Source organism: Macrobrachium rosenbergii, chromosome 11, assembly GCF_040412425.1.
Source record: "Macrobrachium rosenbergii isolate ZJJX-2024 chromosome 11, ASM4041242v1, whole genome shotgun sequence".
Taxonomy (NCBI): Eukaryota; Metazoa; Arthropoda; class Malacostraca; order Decapoda; family Palaemonidae; genus Macrobrachium; species Macrobrachium rosenbergii.
In genome coordinates, this window is record NC_089751.1 from 13204479 (window position 1) to 13222542 (window position 18064).

At 35.9% G+C, this 18064-nt stretch overlaps 1 protein-coding gene across 1 annotated transcript; it reads left to right on the forward strand.

Moving 5' to 3' along the window:
* The first annotated feature begins 3 nt into the window (after nucleotides 1-3).
* On the forward strand, nucleotides 4-14568 carry LOC136843155 (thioredoxin domain-containing protein 9). The gene is made up of 4 exons (XM_067111206.1): nucleotides 4-171; nucleotides 2603-2795; nucleotides 3541-3742; nucleotides 11583-14568. Exons 2-4 carry the CDS (start codon nucleotides 2607-2609, stop codon nucleotides 11861-11863), a joined length of 672 nt encoding a protein of 223 aa, XP_066967307.1. The 5' UTR covers nucleotides 4-171; nucleotides 2603-2606; the 3' UTR covers nucleotides 11864-14568.
* Nucleotides 14569-18064: the final 3496 nt, after the last annotated feature.

The window sequence follows — 18064 nt, forward strand, 5'->3', positions numbered from 1 at the left end:
GTACGATGGTGAGTGGTGACAATGAAGTCGAACTCACAGAAGAAAGAAGCAGAAGCTGATCTTAGTAAGATAAGCGCTCGCAATTCACGCTCGCACCACGAATTTGACAACTACTGCATAGGAGTACATTGTGACAACTGTGTCATTGACGTCTCGCTGTTCTTTTTCTGCGTAAGTAAACCGTCAGTGCAGTATGGCTACATAAGTTTGAAGCCCTACCAATAATAACCTCCCAACCAATTACATTTTGATGATTTTGTTAAAACGATATGAGGTAGAATAAGAACAGGTGATTCATTCATACTTGGAAAGCCGTGTAGGGAAGGATATGATGGAGAAACTAGGTTGGTCTATGAGTCACCGTTGCGCTCATCAATACATTAAAACTACGGGAAATGTTCATCAGACACTATACTTATACACTACGTTGTAATCATTTATGTCCTAGCCTAGCCTATCCTAATTGTAGAGGCAAACTACCCGCTTATGTTTCGTTTGCCTTGAACTTAGCCTACCCCTGTATTTTTCAATTAATTGGGAGCTACAGTTCATATTTTGTCCGGTGATGGTTACACATTTTTAGGAAAAACTGAAGAATACTACCACACCTCTCTGGTTCAGGGACTAGGCTATCTGTTTAGGCTAGCCTATGTGCAAAATGGTCGCCATGTTCAGCACCAGCACCTTGGGAATGAACGTTAAACATAAAAGATGGTAATGGTATAGTTATTTCTAAGCAAGAGCTCCGCACAGGCTATTACCTTGGAAATTGATTTTTCCTACACTTTTACTGTTGCTGACAAAGGAGGTGGTGTTTATTGTTGATCAGTTATTATTAACCACATATCTGCTCAACACGGCTGGGACTCTTTGGGAACAAGAGGTTTTGGAAACGGGAGACAGACTAGACCGCCTGTTGTTGTTATGGAATGGTTCCACGCATGCGCAACGTCATCAGTGAGCCATATGTTTAAGAAGGGATTGGCTAAGGAAACCTATTATAAAAGGAACTATACTAACCTAATGTACCATAACCTAACTTAACCTAGCAAGCTGTGTTACTAATTCGGGGGGCAGACCCGGTGAAGGAAACTTCACTTTTTACCAAAAGCTCCCTTGTAACACTGCGCATGCACGATAGCATTCCAGGATGGCCAGCGCACAACTTCTGAGGTTAATAACAGTTGACCGATGAAAAAAAATTGTAAATTCTTGATAAGCAACAAAAATACTATGGGAAAAATAAATTTCCAAAGTAATACCTTATGCGGAGCTCTTGCTTAGTCCTACCAATATCATAAACAAAAACACAAAGAAAAGCTAGTAAATATTACACTCACCAACTGGCAGAAGCCAGGCCATGGTAGCAGTCTTCAGTTTTACCCATTTTTAGGCTAGTCCATGACACTATTATTGTGAGTTTCACCATAAACCTTGCATTTTTTAGACTTTGTCATTTATGCCTACACCAAAGGAATCTACTCAGGTTCGGTGTCATTTAGGCCTACACCAAAGGAAACTACTCAGGGTTCTGCGGACATGTTTATTACCAGTAGCTATTTCACTTTGATGATGCAGGTCTAGAGTAGAATGCAGATTAAGGTTTCACGAATTACTTGATGTGTTCCAGGGGAAAGGGGCAAAGTGCCCCCTCCACAGACCAGGTTAGGTTAGGTGAAGGTGAGTCTGGTCATATTCCCTATGAAATGCGTACTTCAAAAGTTCAAGCGAAGATGCAGTGCATTACTACCCAAATGCTATCCTCCTTGCATTTTATTACATTTTTATCTTTATTTTAATTTATTTTTTTCCTATTAATAAGTGAGATCTCTTCTTTCTGTATTTCCCTCTACCTTCTCTGACTTCCTATTGAGCACCATTTTCTTTAGAAGCTTGAATTTAAATTCAGTGCTCCCTTTGGGCTTGTTCTGTTGAATAGGGTTCATCGTTGAATAATGATAATAATAATAATAATGTACTACAAAAATACCTACTAAGTCTACAATAGCCCTGGCCCCTTACCCTGCATTTGCTCTCTGGTCTGCTGCCAAAACTTGCATTCAGGTAGTCTAAGCCTTCAGTTATACCAGGGATAAGGAGCTCCTTGATGTTTACCATTGGACTAGACAAGTCTAGGAAGTAGGCTAGCCTATTCGTAGCAACAACATGAACCATATAGTTCTCCAACTGTAAATCTTGTGATTTATACTCTCTCTCTCTAAATAGCATTGAAACGTGAGAGCTTTATTTTAAATGTAAGGCAGTCTTATAAAGTGGCATGCTGAATGGCTGCTCAGTGTTAAGAAAGTTATTTGTCTGGAATGATTCTACCCATAAATTAGCATCTAATCCCAAGTATAATCTCTCCAATAGCCCATCACTTTGTCTGAGGGAGAATGTGGTACACCCAATTGAAGCCCCCTTATCTTAGGAAAGCAAGGGATGTCTGAGAAATTACAACATTAGAACATTAAACATTGCTTTTTATTATCAGACAGAGCTTAGAAAGTTAAAGTCCAGTCATTTGAACTTAACAAATGCTGATGTTCACATATTTTGGTATAAGATAATACAAAATGTTAATTGTTGAGTTTTCTTACAGGATAATGGCTGGAATGAAATCTGCAATGGTGGAACAACAGTTAATAGCAGCCACACAAATTATTGAACAGCAGCTTGACAATGAAATTGAAAGGCTTGATAACCTTGATTCTGAAGATTTGGATGCCATAAGGAGGGAAAGGCTAGCTGCGATGAAAAAGCGACAACAAAAGAAGCAAGAATGGATATCAAATGTAAGTCTCCAACAACATTGAATTTGTGCATATTTGCTCCAATTCATGTACAGTATATGTGTTTAATAATTATTAATGCTTTATTACTGATTATTTCAAGTCAGTTTAAAGTGTGCTTAATTGTGGAAAGTTTATAAGATAGTGCTTTGTGCGTGGAACAAAAATTTCCATGTATTAAAGGGCAGGCATAATATGTTCATTTTTATTTTATTTATATTTTTGCATGCAATATTTTGTTGTCTGATAAAAAAGCTCTTACTGGCTCCATTTGTCAGCATGATGTGACTGTAGGATTATCAAGTTCATATGATAATATGTAGGAAATTGAATATGAATCCACACCTCACTTAACTTCGTACATTGTAGCTGCTGAAGTGTGCTATGCTTGGTACATATAGTAGTTAGCTACAGTTACAATGGATGCATATCCACTGAACATGTACTTACTTTTTTGTTATATCCCTTAAACAAGTATTTACATACCATTTACATTGTTTTATGTACAGCATTACAAATAATATAGAGATGACTTATAGGATGTTCCATTTGCAAGAGGATATGTATAGGTTAAGTATATGTATATGAATGACAGTGTTATGCAGTTTAATGTAAGGGATATGAACTTTTTTTTTTTTTTTTTTGAGTGTGGGGTCCTGGAACTAACACATGCAACTGTCAAGGGCCAACTGTTTACTGTCATAAAATTTTACTGATATATATATATATATATTTTTTTTACCATCAGGGACACGGTGATTATGGAGAATTGTATGATGAGAAAGAGTTTTTTGAAGTAACCAAAAAATCTGATAATGTGGTGTGCCACTTCTACAGAGACCAGTTTGAACGTTGCAAGATAGTTGACAAACATTTCAAGATTCTTGCCAGAAATCACATTGAAACAAAATTCTGTAAGATTAATGCAGAGAAAGCACCTTTTCTAGCAGGTGAGACATTAATCTTAAGCAGCATGGAAGTTTAAATGTAGTAAGATTTGATTCCTGCTAAGTATACAGCACCACCAGATTTAAGCAATAAGATGGTCTGGTTGGTGAAGGTAGTTAACTGTTGGCTGGTAGGTTATTGGTTGTGGCACTACCCACACACCTGACTGTCACCCCATCTATTTTTTGGCTGGTGTCAGTTATAGATGTGTATATTAATGCTGTGATCATAGAATTTGACTTTGTTTTAGAACTAATATTTTACACTTTCATTATTTTTGGTTGTAGTTCAACATGTCATGAGAACTTGAATAGCATATAATTATTTGTCTTGAAGTATTGATTGCTCAGCATGTGAGAGATAGCTGGGTATTGATTTACTTCATGCTTTTCTCATTTTGGCAACCTGTTTTCTTTTTACAGTTGTCTTGTACAGATTTTACAGGTTTACCACTAACTATCATACATTGGTTCATTTGGAGTACTAACTTGTCTGTACAGCAAGATTTTTCCTTTGTTTGGAAGAGAAAGTTGATCTTTTTATGAGGTACAGTATATTTTCTTCTGCAGAGGTAGATCATTTGTATGAGCTTATTCAAATGAGATCTTAGGGTTACTGTCTCTGTCCACCTGTTCTATCTTTTCTTAGTTGTGAGGTTGCTGAAGAAAGTTTGTGGGAGGGGGTGTTTGTCAAAAGTCTTCTCTTTAGGGTTATCCTTGAGGATTTCCTTTGAGGGTTTTTTTTCTCTTGTAGAAGAGAGTGTTCTTTGGACCCTTCCAAGGACTGAAGCTCATGGAGAGGCTTTAGGTTAGTCTCGAAGGTTTGTAATTGACTTTCACCACAACATCCAGGGTTCACTTGATTTTCTCCATGTTAACTTATCTTCCCAGACCTTTCTGTACCATCCAGTAGTGGGCTGCTAGATCTTCTTCATGCATGGAGAATGGTGAGATGTTGAGAGAGGATCTTGGTGGAAAAACTGAAAAATGCAAACATGCTTCATCTTTTTTGTCTTTTCTTTGCAGTGCATGAGTTTGTGCACAGTTAACCTCTCGTCTGTGGAAGGACCAACACAAGTGAATTCTTCCTGTTTCCAACTCATACTGGGAAGGTTTTTGGGGAACAAGGGAGTCTGCTCTCCTCATCCACCTCCAGGATAGTGAGAGTAGATGTAGTACAGTACTTAGTCTTTCCTGTCCTGGTGGTCAGGTGGGAAAGAAAACATGGTTTTCATCTTCTCTCTTCCTTTTGTGTTGAGTTTTCCCTTCTCTCCTTTGCACCCCTCTCCTCTCCTGACCTTACCTTTGAGCTGCTAAGATAGAGATGTTTAAATATCTCCCCTCTGGATGATTCTCAGCCATATAATCTTGTTCTCCTTGAAGATCAAGTTCCAGCCAATTTTGTCAGCCTATGCAGAACCCCATATGTGTTCGTGTTTTCTACAAGTCTTCCCTTAGGAGATCTTCCTTATGACATAAAATGTCCAAGATTTTTTTTTTACAGGACCCATCCCATGGTTGGCTATTGATCTTTTCACTATTGATTTCTGGCACTGTTCCCTTGTTATGCCACTGGTGATATGGCAGGGAGAGCTCAGGCCCCTATACCATACCCCTAGATTCTTCGGAATCATTTTGGTTACAATCTTGAGTCTACAGTATTCCAAAAACTAAAGTCACTACTGCCTTGTGCAGGTCCACCCAAGTATTGTTAAGGAACCTGGCAAGTGAACCCTCAAGTCAAGAAGACTCAACATTATAAAATTTGTCATTTTTCATGATGTGCTAAAAAGCTATTTATTCATGCCCTTAGACTATATAGGTTGATGCTTTCCACTGTACTATATCATGTTCAGTTAGAAGTCTTAACAGTTTGGGTCTTAAGGAGGTCTTCACATCTTTAGAGTTTAAAGCACCTAAATCCCCATATCAACATTTGTCATGGAAATGGTTTCTATTCTGACTCATTCAGAATAAGTAGAGCACTTCAAATTATCAGTGTTATTGTATAGCCTAAACAATTTGAAACGTACTGACCTAATCGTAGCCTAAGTCTTATACTACAACACCCAGGTTACTTCATTCTTATGATAGTTCAAATTGTGATTAAATCAATGCATTGCGTTGTGTATGTTAACTAAACAAACGATATAAACTTACTGTTGGTGCATTGAATGTTCCTAGCTCGAAATACAGTACAGTAGTCAGATTGGCATGAGCACAATCTCTATTTCGTGACCCTCACCCAAAGCACACCTCAAGAAATTCTCCTTACATTTAGATATGCATATCTCCTAAAGGAAGTTTTCCCTAAATGTACTTTTAAGATGAAAAGAAATACTCAAGTGTATTTGAAGGCACCGACAACTATGGCTGCATTCTTGAGTCCTTATTAGCTCAAACCACACTGTATCAAAGCTGTGAAGAGACTGACTTCACGGCCGTCTTTGACCGACACCAAACCTTCGACTAACCACCGGACAAACAACTGATACCGGTAGTTAAGCATTATTACATGTATACTTACAATTACACATACAACCAAGACGACGTTTCTCACTACTAAATACAAACACAACAAAACATAATACAGGCAGTCCCCGGTTAACGGCGGGCTCGGTTAACAGCGATTCGGTTTTACAGCGCTTGTCTAGTGATGAAAATCAGAAATTTTTGGCGCCGAAAACTGCTGATTTCTGCTTAACAGTGCCGATAATTGGGTATTGGCACTGATACATACCTAACAGAGGCACCGATAACTGAAAATCGCCGATATTCGGTTAGCGGCGATTTTCGGTTATCATTACACTCTCAGAACAGAACCCCCGCCGATAACCAGGGACTGCCTGTATACTTCTTCTACATAATGCGCATTTCCACTTTACGTAAATTTAATGAGAATACATAAAACTATACCACAACTTGCGGAAAAGTACGATCTCTCTTGTCGAAGTTTCGACAGTTTCTTTGAAGTATTTAATGATCAAAGCACTCTTTGGTAGCTTTAGTGACTGCTTAAAGGGTGAGTGAGATGCAGGCATTTTCACAAAACAGGCTTTTGCAATGGAGACACTATTCTTACTTTTTCTGCCTTTTTTCAGAGCAAAGAATAATGTTAAGGCAAGGCATCTTCCAAGAGTTGTCAGAATCCTGAACTTGACCTCCTTGGTGAGTAATGAGGAAGAGGCTCTTTTTTGCCTGGTGAGGGCAGTTAGATTTACCTTGATAGATTAAAGCCTATCAGAGGTGAAGTTAATCACTTGTTTTGTGGAGTTAGGTGACCTAATACACCTTTGTCTGAAAATGCAATGTTCTTTTTTCATTTGATATTTGGTCAAATTAGCACATGAAAAGCTTAAGCCGTATTTATTTCCTTTGCTGAAAGTAATATTCACAGTGTAAGAGTAGTTGCTAATTCATTTCATTTTTTTTTAAATATGTCTCTGTAAAATGTAATTAATGCGGCACAGAGGAGATGTGATTCCATTTTCGCTTCACACTACCTTAAAGACTTGGGAATTTCAGCTGAAAAAGTGTAAATCCCTTAATCCGGTAGTAGTAGCGAATACAGTCTTATCCTGAATGGAATGAAAGAGCAGCCTTTTAGTCTTTTTCTTTAATTTTTAAACCCGGGAGTTTTGGGGAGCATGAAGGTACATTATTTGTAAAGGGGCTTACCTTTGTATCAATAGGTATTCTTTCAGTTTGGGTGTCATTTGTTCGGCACAGGGGCCTCATTAACACTGTTTATATAGAGGTGGCTTTCTTCATGTGTCAGAGAGCCTTACTACTCATGAGGGAACCAAATTGTGGTAGCAGTACTATCTAGAAAGGATCCCAGGTCAGGCAGAAATGTTTTAGGTTTCATCTAAGTGGCTTTTAGTTTACTTTGCTGAGTACATTCTTGTCTAGCTGTGCTAACCCACCATCCTGCTGTCAATATGGGAATCGCACATCTTGATTCATCCCAAATAATGTAAATTTTCATAATAGAATATATCTACTTGATATTTCCCTACTGTTAAAGTAAAACCTGCCTGGTTTCCTCATAACTTTGTGGGTTGTGAAGAAGAGTTCTGATGAAAAATAAAAAATCTGAAACATGCCTGGTGGAGAACAGGTGAACTAGGTACTAGTCATCTTGGTCAGCCAGTGCTCTTTATTTAGAAAGCAGACTGTACTTGCTGGTGCAAGGATAGCTATCTTTAATAGTGTGTAAAAATCCAAATAACACAATTTATTATGAAAATGTACATTCTAATCCAGTAGTAGGGGTATACTAAATGTCACCATATTTCAGTGGGTTAAGCAGATAGAACATTGCATTGTATTTATTATCTTTACATTAAAGGATAAGCTCATCACTTATGTAATACAGTACTGCAAATTCAGACAGATTCTGTTTAATATATGCAAATATATTTGCGGTAATGGAACCCAGAGAAAAAAAATTAATGAAATAGATCATGTAATTTCGAATTTGAACTAAAAATACTAAGAATTGATCTAAGAGCATCTCCTTAAGCATGGCATTCGAGTTAAGCAGATAGGCAAAGCAAGGAACTTGGTTTACCATAAAGTATGAGCATATCAAGTGATATAACAAAAACTGAGTCAGAATCCACTGGTTCTTATGAAATGGTAGATATTTTCAAACCTGTAGAGGTAGTTTTATTTCTCAGTCCACTGAGCATTTTTTTTTAGACCACATAACTAAAAATACCCAACGAATGCAATATAGCCAGTGAACCCAGGGGACAAAACTGACTTAGCGTACACAGTGGACCAATTTTTCCTAATAATGGTACTTCAACTTGACGGATGGTTGGGATCTGCCCTCCCGATAAGAAAATAAATCCTTTAAATGACAAAGATATACATAGAGCCTACACAATTCCCTGTGGTCAACCAGCTTAGCAGGTAGTGTACAGCAATTCCTTATAAAATAATTAATAGTCTATCTTAACCAGTATTTTGTAATTATCAGTTGTTTTAAAATATTAATGTAGTTATGGTTCAATTTATAAATTAGCATAAAAAAATATGTACACTACAGTATTGTATAGTCAAGTTAAAAATATAACAAAATATAGGGTACAAAGAAAATAAGATATAAACATTCATAATAAAAAAGATGAATTATGTCTTATTGAATGCCAAATGGCCAATATGATGCTGTTACAGTGGTGGACTGAAGTAATTGTACCTTTTCACTGAGAATCCTAGAAATTCAGGGTATGTGGTTCCAAAGTGAACAAAAAGGCAGATCACAATCACCTTAAAAAAATGTTCGTAAGGAACTTTTTATATGTTCTATTAAGAATTTCGTATTCCGCAGTACACATAGGAGTGCAGTACACTTCTTTTAACCACAGACGTATGGCCCAGTCATTTAACCTGTTAAGCATCACCAATGGCATATCTTAGTTGCCCATATCCCATATCACACTGCCTTCAATAAAGTAACTCATTCTCCCTCTTCCAAGGCTGTTGCTGCACTGATCAAGCTTAGAAATACACATTACGCTTATACAAATTGTAGGATAAGTTTAGTATACCTTAGTTTAACCAGACCACTAAGCTGATTAACAGCTCTCCTAGGGCTGGCCCGAAGGATTAGACTTATTTTACATGGCTAAGAACCAATTGGTTACCTAGCAATGGGACCTACAGCTTATTGTGGAATCCGAACCACATTATACTGAGAAATGAATTACAAATTGTAGGAACATCATTTGGTAACTATGAGCTGAATTAGGGGCAAATGGCAACTTTTTTTGTAACGGAAAGACAGTCTGACAGAGGACATCTACCTCTTGCCTCCCGCTAAGCTTTGCGTTCGTTGTTAAATGATTAATTTCTTTTTATGTTTTGATCACATTTATCTCCCATAATGAGCATTTCAGAGTGAAAGAAAAATCTCTTGCCTGAAGAGATATCACTACTTGCTGTAGAGAATGATGATGGCTATGAGACTTAGAGTAGCAGCTCAGAAACCTCTAACATGACTGAATAAGATTTATCAGGTTCTGAAGAAAAACAATTTAGATTTGAGCATCGCATTGCCAAGTGACTGGATAGTAACCTATAAGGAGAGGAATTCCTTTACTTTTTGTTCTCCCAAAGGTGAGAAATTTATTATTAAGGATAAGGGAAACCAAGTGGATTTTTTTTTAAAATTTTTTTGATAGCAAAGTCATAGAGCATATTGTAACAGTAATGAACAGATTTGCCAACCAGTTCTTGATGAATATATAGTAAGTTTGCCTACAATATGACATGCACTAAAATGGTATTATACAAATGTAAGTGAAATGAAACCATTCATTGCTCTACTACCTCTATGTTTCAGGGAATGGCATATGAAAGAATAATTTTTTCCCTTTTATATTTCATGCTTGTAATCTTTAGGATATAAAAATGCAAAGTAAATTCTTTCATCCTTTCTTATTTTACATTATTTAATATAATATGTTTATACAAAAACAATATCAATGTAAAAAAAAAAGAAAATAAAATAAGCATAAAAATTAGCATAGACCAAATGACCGCTCTGCGAGTGAGAAAATGTGACGATACGGGAGCGGTGACGTCTCCCGTGAGTGACGCTTAACAGGTTAAAAGAAATTCACATAAGGAACTGTTTTTAAGTAACGATGATTTGCCTATTCTGAAATATTAAAGAAGTACATTACTGCATATAATGCATCTAATTATACTATAACTAAACACCTCAGGATTTCGATTTCTAAGCAAGTGATTGTCAGATGAACAAAGAGTGATGCTTTCACTTTTAAAAATTATTTTTTAAGCATAAATTTGATAATGCACTGTAAGTATATTACATTATAATTATGTAACTAAATTGCACAAGTAATGAAACAATATTGTACTCTATTTAAAAATTAGCACGTAAGAAAAAATAACCTCATATACTTTACTTTAAAAAAAAAAAAAAAAATTGAGTTGATACAAAGCACAGGTTCTTTATGAGGCAGACAACCGACACTGAATGACTGACTCATAGCATTCACAGGTTTAGACAAGAAAGTATTGGTCGTGTGAGTTCATTTCACCATCTGGTAAATCAAGCATATTTACCAGATTATTCTGTAGAGTACTTTTAGGTTTTATTTTTATTGGCCCAGGACACATCTGATAAGAAACAAAAAACTGTAAGTTGAGGTGCCACTCTATACCAAATGCACCCAACAAACAAATTGTACCCAAATGACAAAATTTACCCAGTGAAAATATAAAATACTTATGCTACAGATTCAGAAACATATACCAATTTATATGAATGGGTGGATTCCATTATGTTTGTTTTCTGTCATGCTTACAGACTTTTGTTCTTAGCAGACTGACTGACATTTGCATGTAAAAATGCAAATAAAATCAAAACTATATTAAGAAAATCAGTTTATGTTATGGATATATATTATTAAGGCACAGTAACCCTACAAGGGCTAAATACCTTAGTACATAATGCTTAGCCTTTAACCAAATTAAAATGTTCATCAGTTTTTGTTTCCAGTTTGAACCTTGGCTGTATTGGTTGTCACTATATTTCAGTGGTTTAAGAAAATAGATTAATCTGATTGCTTGTTTTGTTACTTGGACATTTAGTTGCTTAACAGTGTAATAGGTGGAGTAATTTTTATTGTCATGAATACTGTATGTTGAGGTAACATGTATCCTTAATCTGTAGAAAACAGATTTAAATAAGTATTTGTTGAAGTTGGCTGAAAAGTTGTTCCTAATCAGTACCAACATTTTACTTCATGTAAAGATAATCCTTGAACACTTAGTGCAACATTAAGATAACATTTTATTTTTACAGAGCGACTTAAAATCCGAGTACTGCCAACTATTTGTTTGGTAAAGGATGGAAAAACTAAGGACTTCATTATAGGATTTACAGATCTAGGAAACTGTGATGATTTCACAACTGAAGTGATGGAATGGAGAATAGCTCGTGCTGATGTCATTGAGTATAATGGAGATCTGTTATCCATGCCATCTTTCAATAAGAAAGGAGGACAGCAGATGGATGTCCAGCGGAAAAAGACCATTCGTGGAGGAAGGAGGGGTGATGATAGTGATAGTGACTCAGACTATTAAAGTAACTCATTAGTAAATACTCACATGGAGAATTCCTGGTGTGACTAAGGATTCCAGAGCTATTGGCTGTTTTGAAAAGTAATCCGTTGTGTTTAAACCTACACTAAAGGCAGAAACATGACATTCCTTCATGAGCTTTATTTCTAAGAGATGTTTCTTAATTGAGTTTGTTTGCAAGTCATTAGCAGCTCCATATCATTAACCCTTACTACAGTATCATGCTCTTCTCATTTAAATTTTAATCCTAAATTCTCAAATTGTAATAATCATGCATCTGTTTCACCATTTCTTCACTGCTGATAAAATATTTGCACTTGAATCACGAAGCGCAGAGTACGCCATATATGAAAGCATAGGTTCGTATGGTGGTGAAAATACAAATTTCTTTTTAATTTGATATGGCCATGTGATGAGAAGAGATGAGACATATGTAGGGAGGAGAGTGATGCAGATGGAGATGCATGATGGGAGAGCAAGAGGAAGACCAAAGCAAAGGTGGACGGATGTATTTAGAGAAGACCTGAGAGACCAACATTGTCAAAGGGTGATGTTTTTAACTGAGCCAGATAGAGGAAAGATGTCAGAAACATCAACCCCACACAGAAGTGGGAAAAGATGCAGAGAAAAAAGATGAATAAACAGTTTATTTTCATATGTACTTTTATGTTTAATGACCGTGTGGTGAAACAGACGTAACGGCCATTAAACATAAAGGTACATGTGAAAATAAATATTGTTATTCTTCTTTCTCTGCATCTTTTCCCACTTCTATGTGGGGTTGATGTTTCTGACAGCTTTCCTCCACCTGGCTCGGTCAAACACATCATCCTCTGACAATGGTTTCGTCTCTCAGGTCTTCGCTTCGGTCTTCCTCTTGTGCTCCCACCAGGCACCTCCATCTGCATCACTCTCCTCCCTACATTCTCGTCCTTACATTTGTCTCATCCCTTCTCATCACATGGCCATACGCCATACTACTGCAGTCTTCTTTCCTGGACCTTCTTTGCTAGTTGTATGACTTTTATTTTTAGATTAAATAGTCTTACAGAGAATTTCTTGGTTAAAAAATAAGTTTTATCATATATGACTTTTGTGAGACTAAATAAAAAGGAAGGAGAATAAAATGAATGGTATGGTTTTCTCCCAGAAGCAGTGAGGAAGCCATTTTTATAAGCTGCAAGGATTGAATCAATGAACCTTATATCCTCTTTGAAGGCAAATGATCCTATAATATTTGATAATTGAAATACTCAAGTGATATCAAAATATAGACAAAAACAGAGAAGCTATTTATCCACAACCTCAGTGATTATGTAATTGTCAGCTAAAGTATGCAGTTCTGCACTGTATGCATCACTTGATTGCATTCCTTAAAAAATACTGCCAGCTCTATTACAAATGTTATTTTTTTCAACAGTTTTATAGGTATATTTTTGTTTTTTCTCTTTTAATTTGGTTTTTAAAATGATAAATTATTGGCTGCTTTAACCAGCCCTGTGTTATGATCCTAGACTCATAAAGCTGGCTTATAGGATTTGTTCTTAAATAAGGGACAAAAGTAGGAGAAAGGAAAAGATTAAGCCGATGGTCTGTGGGATTGAAAGAGTAAAGAAATTTGGAATTTTTAGGGTGAAAAACCATTCCAGCTTGAGGTCAACAGGACACTGCAAGTTGGCACTGCCTGCAGTCTGTTGCATTAAGTCCTTTATATGTTGTACCTTTATGGAATGTGAAACAGCAAAACACATTTATTTTATTATATTATCACCCATTTGTGTAATTATAAACTTTTCAACAACCTTTATGGAATGTGAAACAGCAAAACACATTTATTTTATTATATTATCACCCATTTGTGTAATTATAAACTTTTCAACATAGTAAGATTCTTTTAAATGTTAAGTTAAGTCTTCAAAAAGAAACGCACAATGTCTATATATCTGTGATGATGTGTTAGTGCTGTTAATATTGGGAAGGATAACATTATATTTTGGCCTGTGATTTTAAGAAATGATCCCATACTGACTTAAAGATGTGTTACAATGGTAATGCTTTTATTTAAAGTACAGTAGAATATTTTTCTGTTTTAAGGATGACCAATTTTACTTGGGTATATCTGTTCCAGTGTTTGTTTTTAAGCTTGTTGCAAGTGGTCTTTTGTATTAAGTATAAGCCACGGGATTTATCGTAAGCTTATGTTTAATGCAAAATATGCAAAGAAAAGGTGCAATTCCTTTGATCATTTTCAGACTCCAGTACTGTATCAGAAATATGGGAACTTGGATCTTGGTTTGTGAATAGTATTCATTTATGAAAAAAGTGTCTGAGCAAATATCTGCTTAGTCAAAGGTCAAAAGTACAGCTTTGAAGTGTGCCTTAACAAATGATTGTAATATATTGAGCTAGAAGCTAAATTTCTCTTTAGCCTCAAATTACGATAAGACGTATGATATTTTTAGAATCAGTATTTGGTGGAATGTCACATCAGTCTGAACTAAAATTACAGTAACTTTTTGAGGTTTGTTAAATATGACAATTACAGTACCATTCTTTACTGGAATCAAGTTGACCATAATTAACACATTAAATTAAAGAAGGATTCAAGAAACTGATGTGCCTCTGCAGTATAAACTGCCTACTTTACTCGTTTTATACTGCCTGGAATTGAGTTATATAATCTGACAGTAAAATCATCAGTCTAAGAATACTGGAATTGATTCATCCCTCAAGAGGGCTTCCCCTACTCATGATATCATTAGTGGTCTACTAACTGCCTGGCTCCTTGCAACCAATGTGTATGTGCTTTTGTTAGCTCCAACCTATGGAATATATCTCTTACTCAGTTTCTGGGTAAATTTGGTATAATATTTTTTTTTTTTATTATGATAAAGATTGTTTATGAACATGTTGGTAGATACAAGGTATCTGAAGCAAATAGTCAACAGGAATATATAACTATTGCAATATTTTTTGACATCCAGGAAGCTTCTGATACTACTAGAAGATTGAAAACTCTAACAACAGTGGTATCCAAAGCCACCAACATTCATTCTTGAAAAACTTCTTAATGGACTGCACTTTTCAGGAACAAATATATTCAAACATATACAGTAAACAGAAAATGTTATCCCACAAGGAAGTATTTTGAGTGGTACATTATTTTTTCTCACAGTAAACAGTATCACAAATCAGTTACCAAGCAGAATTAGAAATAGTACTTTATTTTTGGATGGCTTCATGATATTCTGCACTACCTGAAACATGAGAAAAAGTGCAAAGAATAATGAACTGATTAAGCAGATTTCCATAGAATAAAATAGTTATGAGTTTCAAGACTGAGGGGGTGATAGTGCTGTGCATAAGATTGTTAATGTTAACAAAATAGTAGTAAAAAATGTGAAGAACCATTCATTGAAAATTATATTTACTAACGTATTGTGAAGATTCAGAGGAAAATGTCATTCATAGTCTGATTGCAAGAAATGAATATCTGCAGAATGTCGAGAATACTGAGAGAAAAATTTCAGTAAGTTTTGGCTATCCAGCTTGGAATACTAGGAATTACCAGTACTGATTGAGCTTGTTGAATGTCTTTTTAAATCACTGCTTCATAGAGCTTCTTTAGCCAGTCCAAATTTTTCAGTGAAAATCCACAATTTTGTGTATGAACTAAAAGTGTATTTTGAAAAAATACATGTCAAAAGATTAAAAATGGAAGCTGTCAACTGTTTGCATGACAGTCCTTTTCAGTCAAATGGTTGAAAGCTTCCATTTTTAGTTTAATCTTTTAACTTACATTATTTCAAAATATGGTTCTTGCTTAAATTCATAATTGTGAATTTTCACAATTATGTGCATGAACAATTATTTCTGGCACAGCATATTCATGCACCATAGTCCAAGTTTTGGTAAAATATCAGAAGAGCTGCATGACACCTCCCACCTGAACAATAAAGGATTAAAAATAAGATATTTTACTTGTATTTGAGGGCAAACTTTTAAAATAATTTTCATGCCTAAATGCAGACCTCTTGCTGGAAATAATATCCCAACCCCTCCAATAATTGGGTTATGCTCTGCAGCTGCTTCCTATCCCAAAGAATTTAATTACAGTACAGTTGTGACATCATGAGAGAGGAAAACTCAAGATTACACTGTAAGTGATGATTCTAGTCTTGGTTAACAACTTACTCTAGGAACTTTTTGTGGGACACACAATATTGTTGTAAATTTAATTTTTTTTTTTTTTTTTTTAAGGCCTGCCCTAAGCAGATTAACCTTGCTTGGTAAATAAAGAAAATCCCTACTGGAGGTTAATGCTGTACTGTATTAGAATTTTAACATAAGTATGGGAATATGAAATATTCTGTGTTATTTTGTACTGGCAATGGACGAGCTAGTCAAACATTGGTCAATTCACAATCTCCAGCCTTATATATGAAATTTTGCATAGTTATATATAGGTAACTTTTAAACTTTTTTTCTATATAATCGCCAACTTCAAGGTTTTCACCTCGTAAATAGACAGGAAAAGGAAGCAAGATAGCAGATTTCATGGAGATAAGGATAAGCATTTTGCGTGTACAGGAGACTGGGAGGGAAGATGAAGCCAAAAAGCTAGGATGTGGATATAAATTGTTCTTAGTGGAGCAAATGAGGGTAGAATGGAGTAGGAAAACGTAGTTCTGTCAAAAAGCTCAAAAGACACCATAGTAAGTGTTAAGAGGGCAAGTGTTTGGGTAATGGTAGTGACACTTTTTGAATGATAAAATGGTTAGCATCAGTTTTTATGACCCTTGAGCAGAATGTGATGAGGTGGAGATAGTGTCGTTTTGGGAGGAAATTGACTGTCAAATGAGTGAAATTACAGCAGAAGAAAGGTTAATTATTGGTGGTGACATGAATTGACATGTAGGAATGAACAGAGAGGGGATGCAGAGGGTGAATGGGGGCTGGGGAGGTAGACTGCTCAGTGTCATTTGATTTGGCAGTTGTCAACACCTGGTTTGAAAAGAAAGTAAATCAGTAAATTACACAAAAGGGTGGAGCAAGAGAAAGTCAGATCATGTCTGAGAGGTAAGAACTTTTGAAGTTGCAATTGGAGAGTGCATAACTGCACAAAACAGGATGATGGGGATGGACTTTGAAATGAGGAGCTCAGAACAACAGTCCTGCACATGTCCCACCAAAAATCAGTGGTGGAAGCTGACACAAGAGGAACAAGTGTGCAGAAGTTTAAAGAGAAAGCGTTGGAGGGAGTGCAAGAGTGGTGGGATCACAACAGTGCAGTGATAAAGAGTGAGTGGAGAGGTGTTGGGAATGACTTCTGAAATTAAACCACCTGACGATAAGGAAATCTGGTGGTGGAATGATGAAGTGGAAGAGTTGGTGATGGCCAAATAAGATCCGTGAGAAGTATGAACAGCGAGAGGAATATAAGACCTAAGAAAAGAGCAAGTAAGGCAGTTGCACAGGCAAAGGCAAGAGCTTTAAATGAAATGTATGAAGAGTTGGAAACACGCGGGGGGGGGGTGAAAGAAAATTCATAAAATTGCAAAATCGAGGGACAAGAACACCAAAAACCACTCCCATGTGAAACAGGTTAAGAATGAAAATGGAGAGGTTTTATGCAGTGAGGCTAAGATCAAGAAATGCACAGGTGAGCAGTGGAATTTTGTACACGTTAACGAAAACAACCACAATCAAATGGACAGGAGCAAAATAGTTCATCCTAATAACGCACTGGAAAGCAACATCATCGAGTCTAATTTAATAAAAAAAAAAAAGTTTCTCTAAGAATGTGAATATATGCCAAGGCATCTATTAACTAGATCCATTAATTTCAAAAGAAATAGGCTATGCAGGAGGTTTGGAATTTGTAAAAAGTTGACCCGTCACTGATGAGGATAGGACTATGCTTACAAAAATGTCCGGTGCAAATGCCTGGTTTCCAACCGTTTGCATGTTCGTATGTACTGTCTTGTCAACATACATATGTTGAATTTCTACCTCTTTGTATCAGTCCCCTGAAGATTGCTTAACAGAAAAGCTGACACGGGATAGGATTTACAACTGTTTTTCACTTTTTCCCTGTGGTGTTTGATAAATATAAATCACGCATCGTGTGTGATTATAATATAATATATATATATATATATATATATATATATATATATATATATATATATATATATATATATA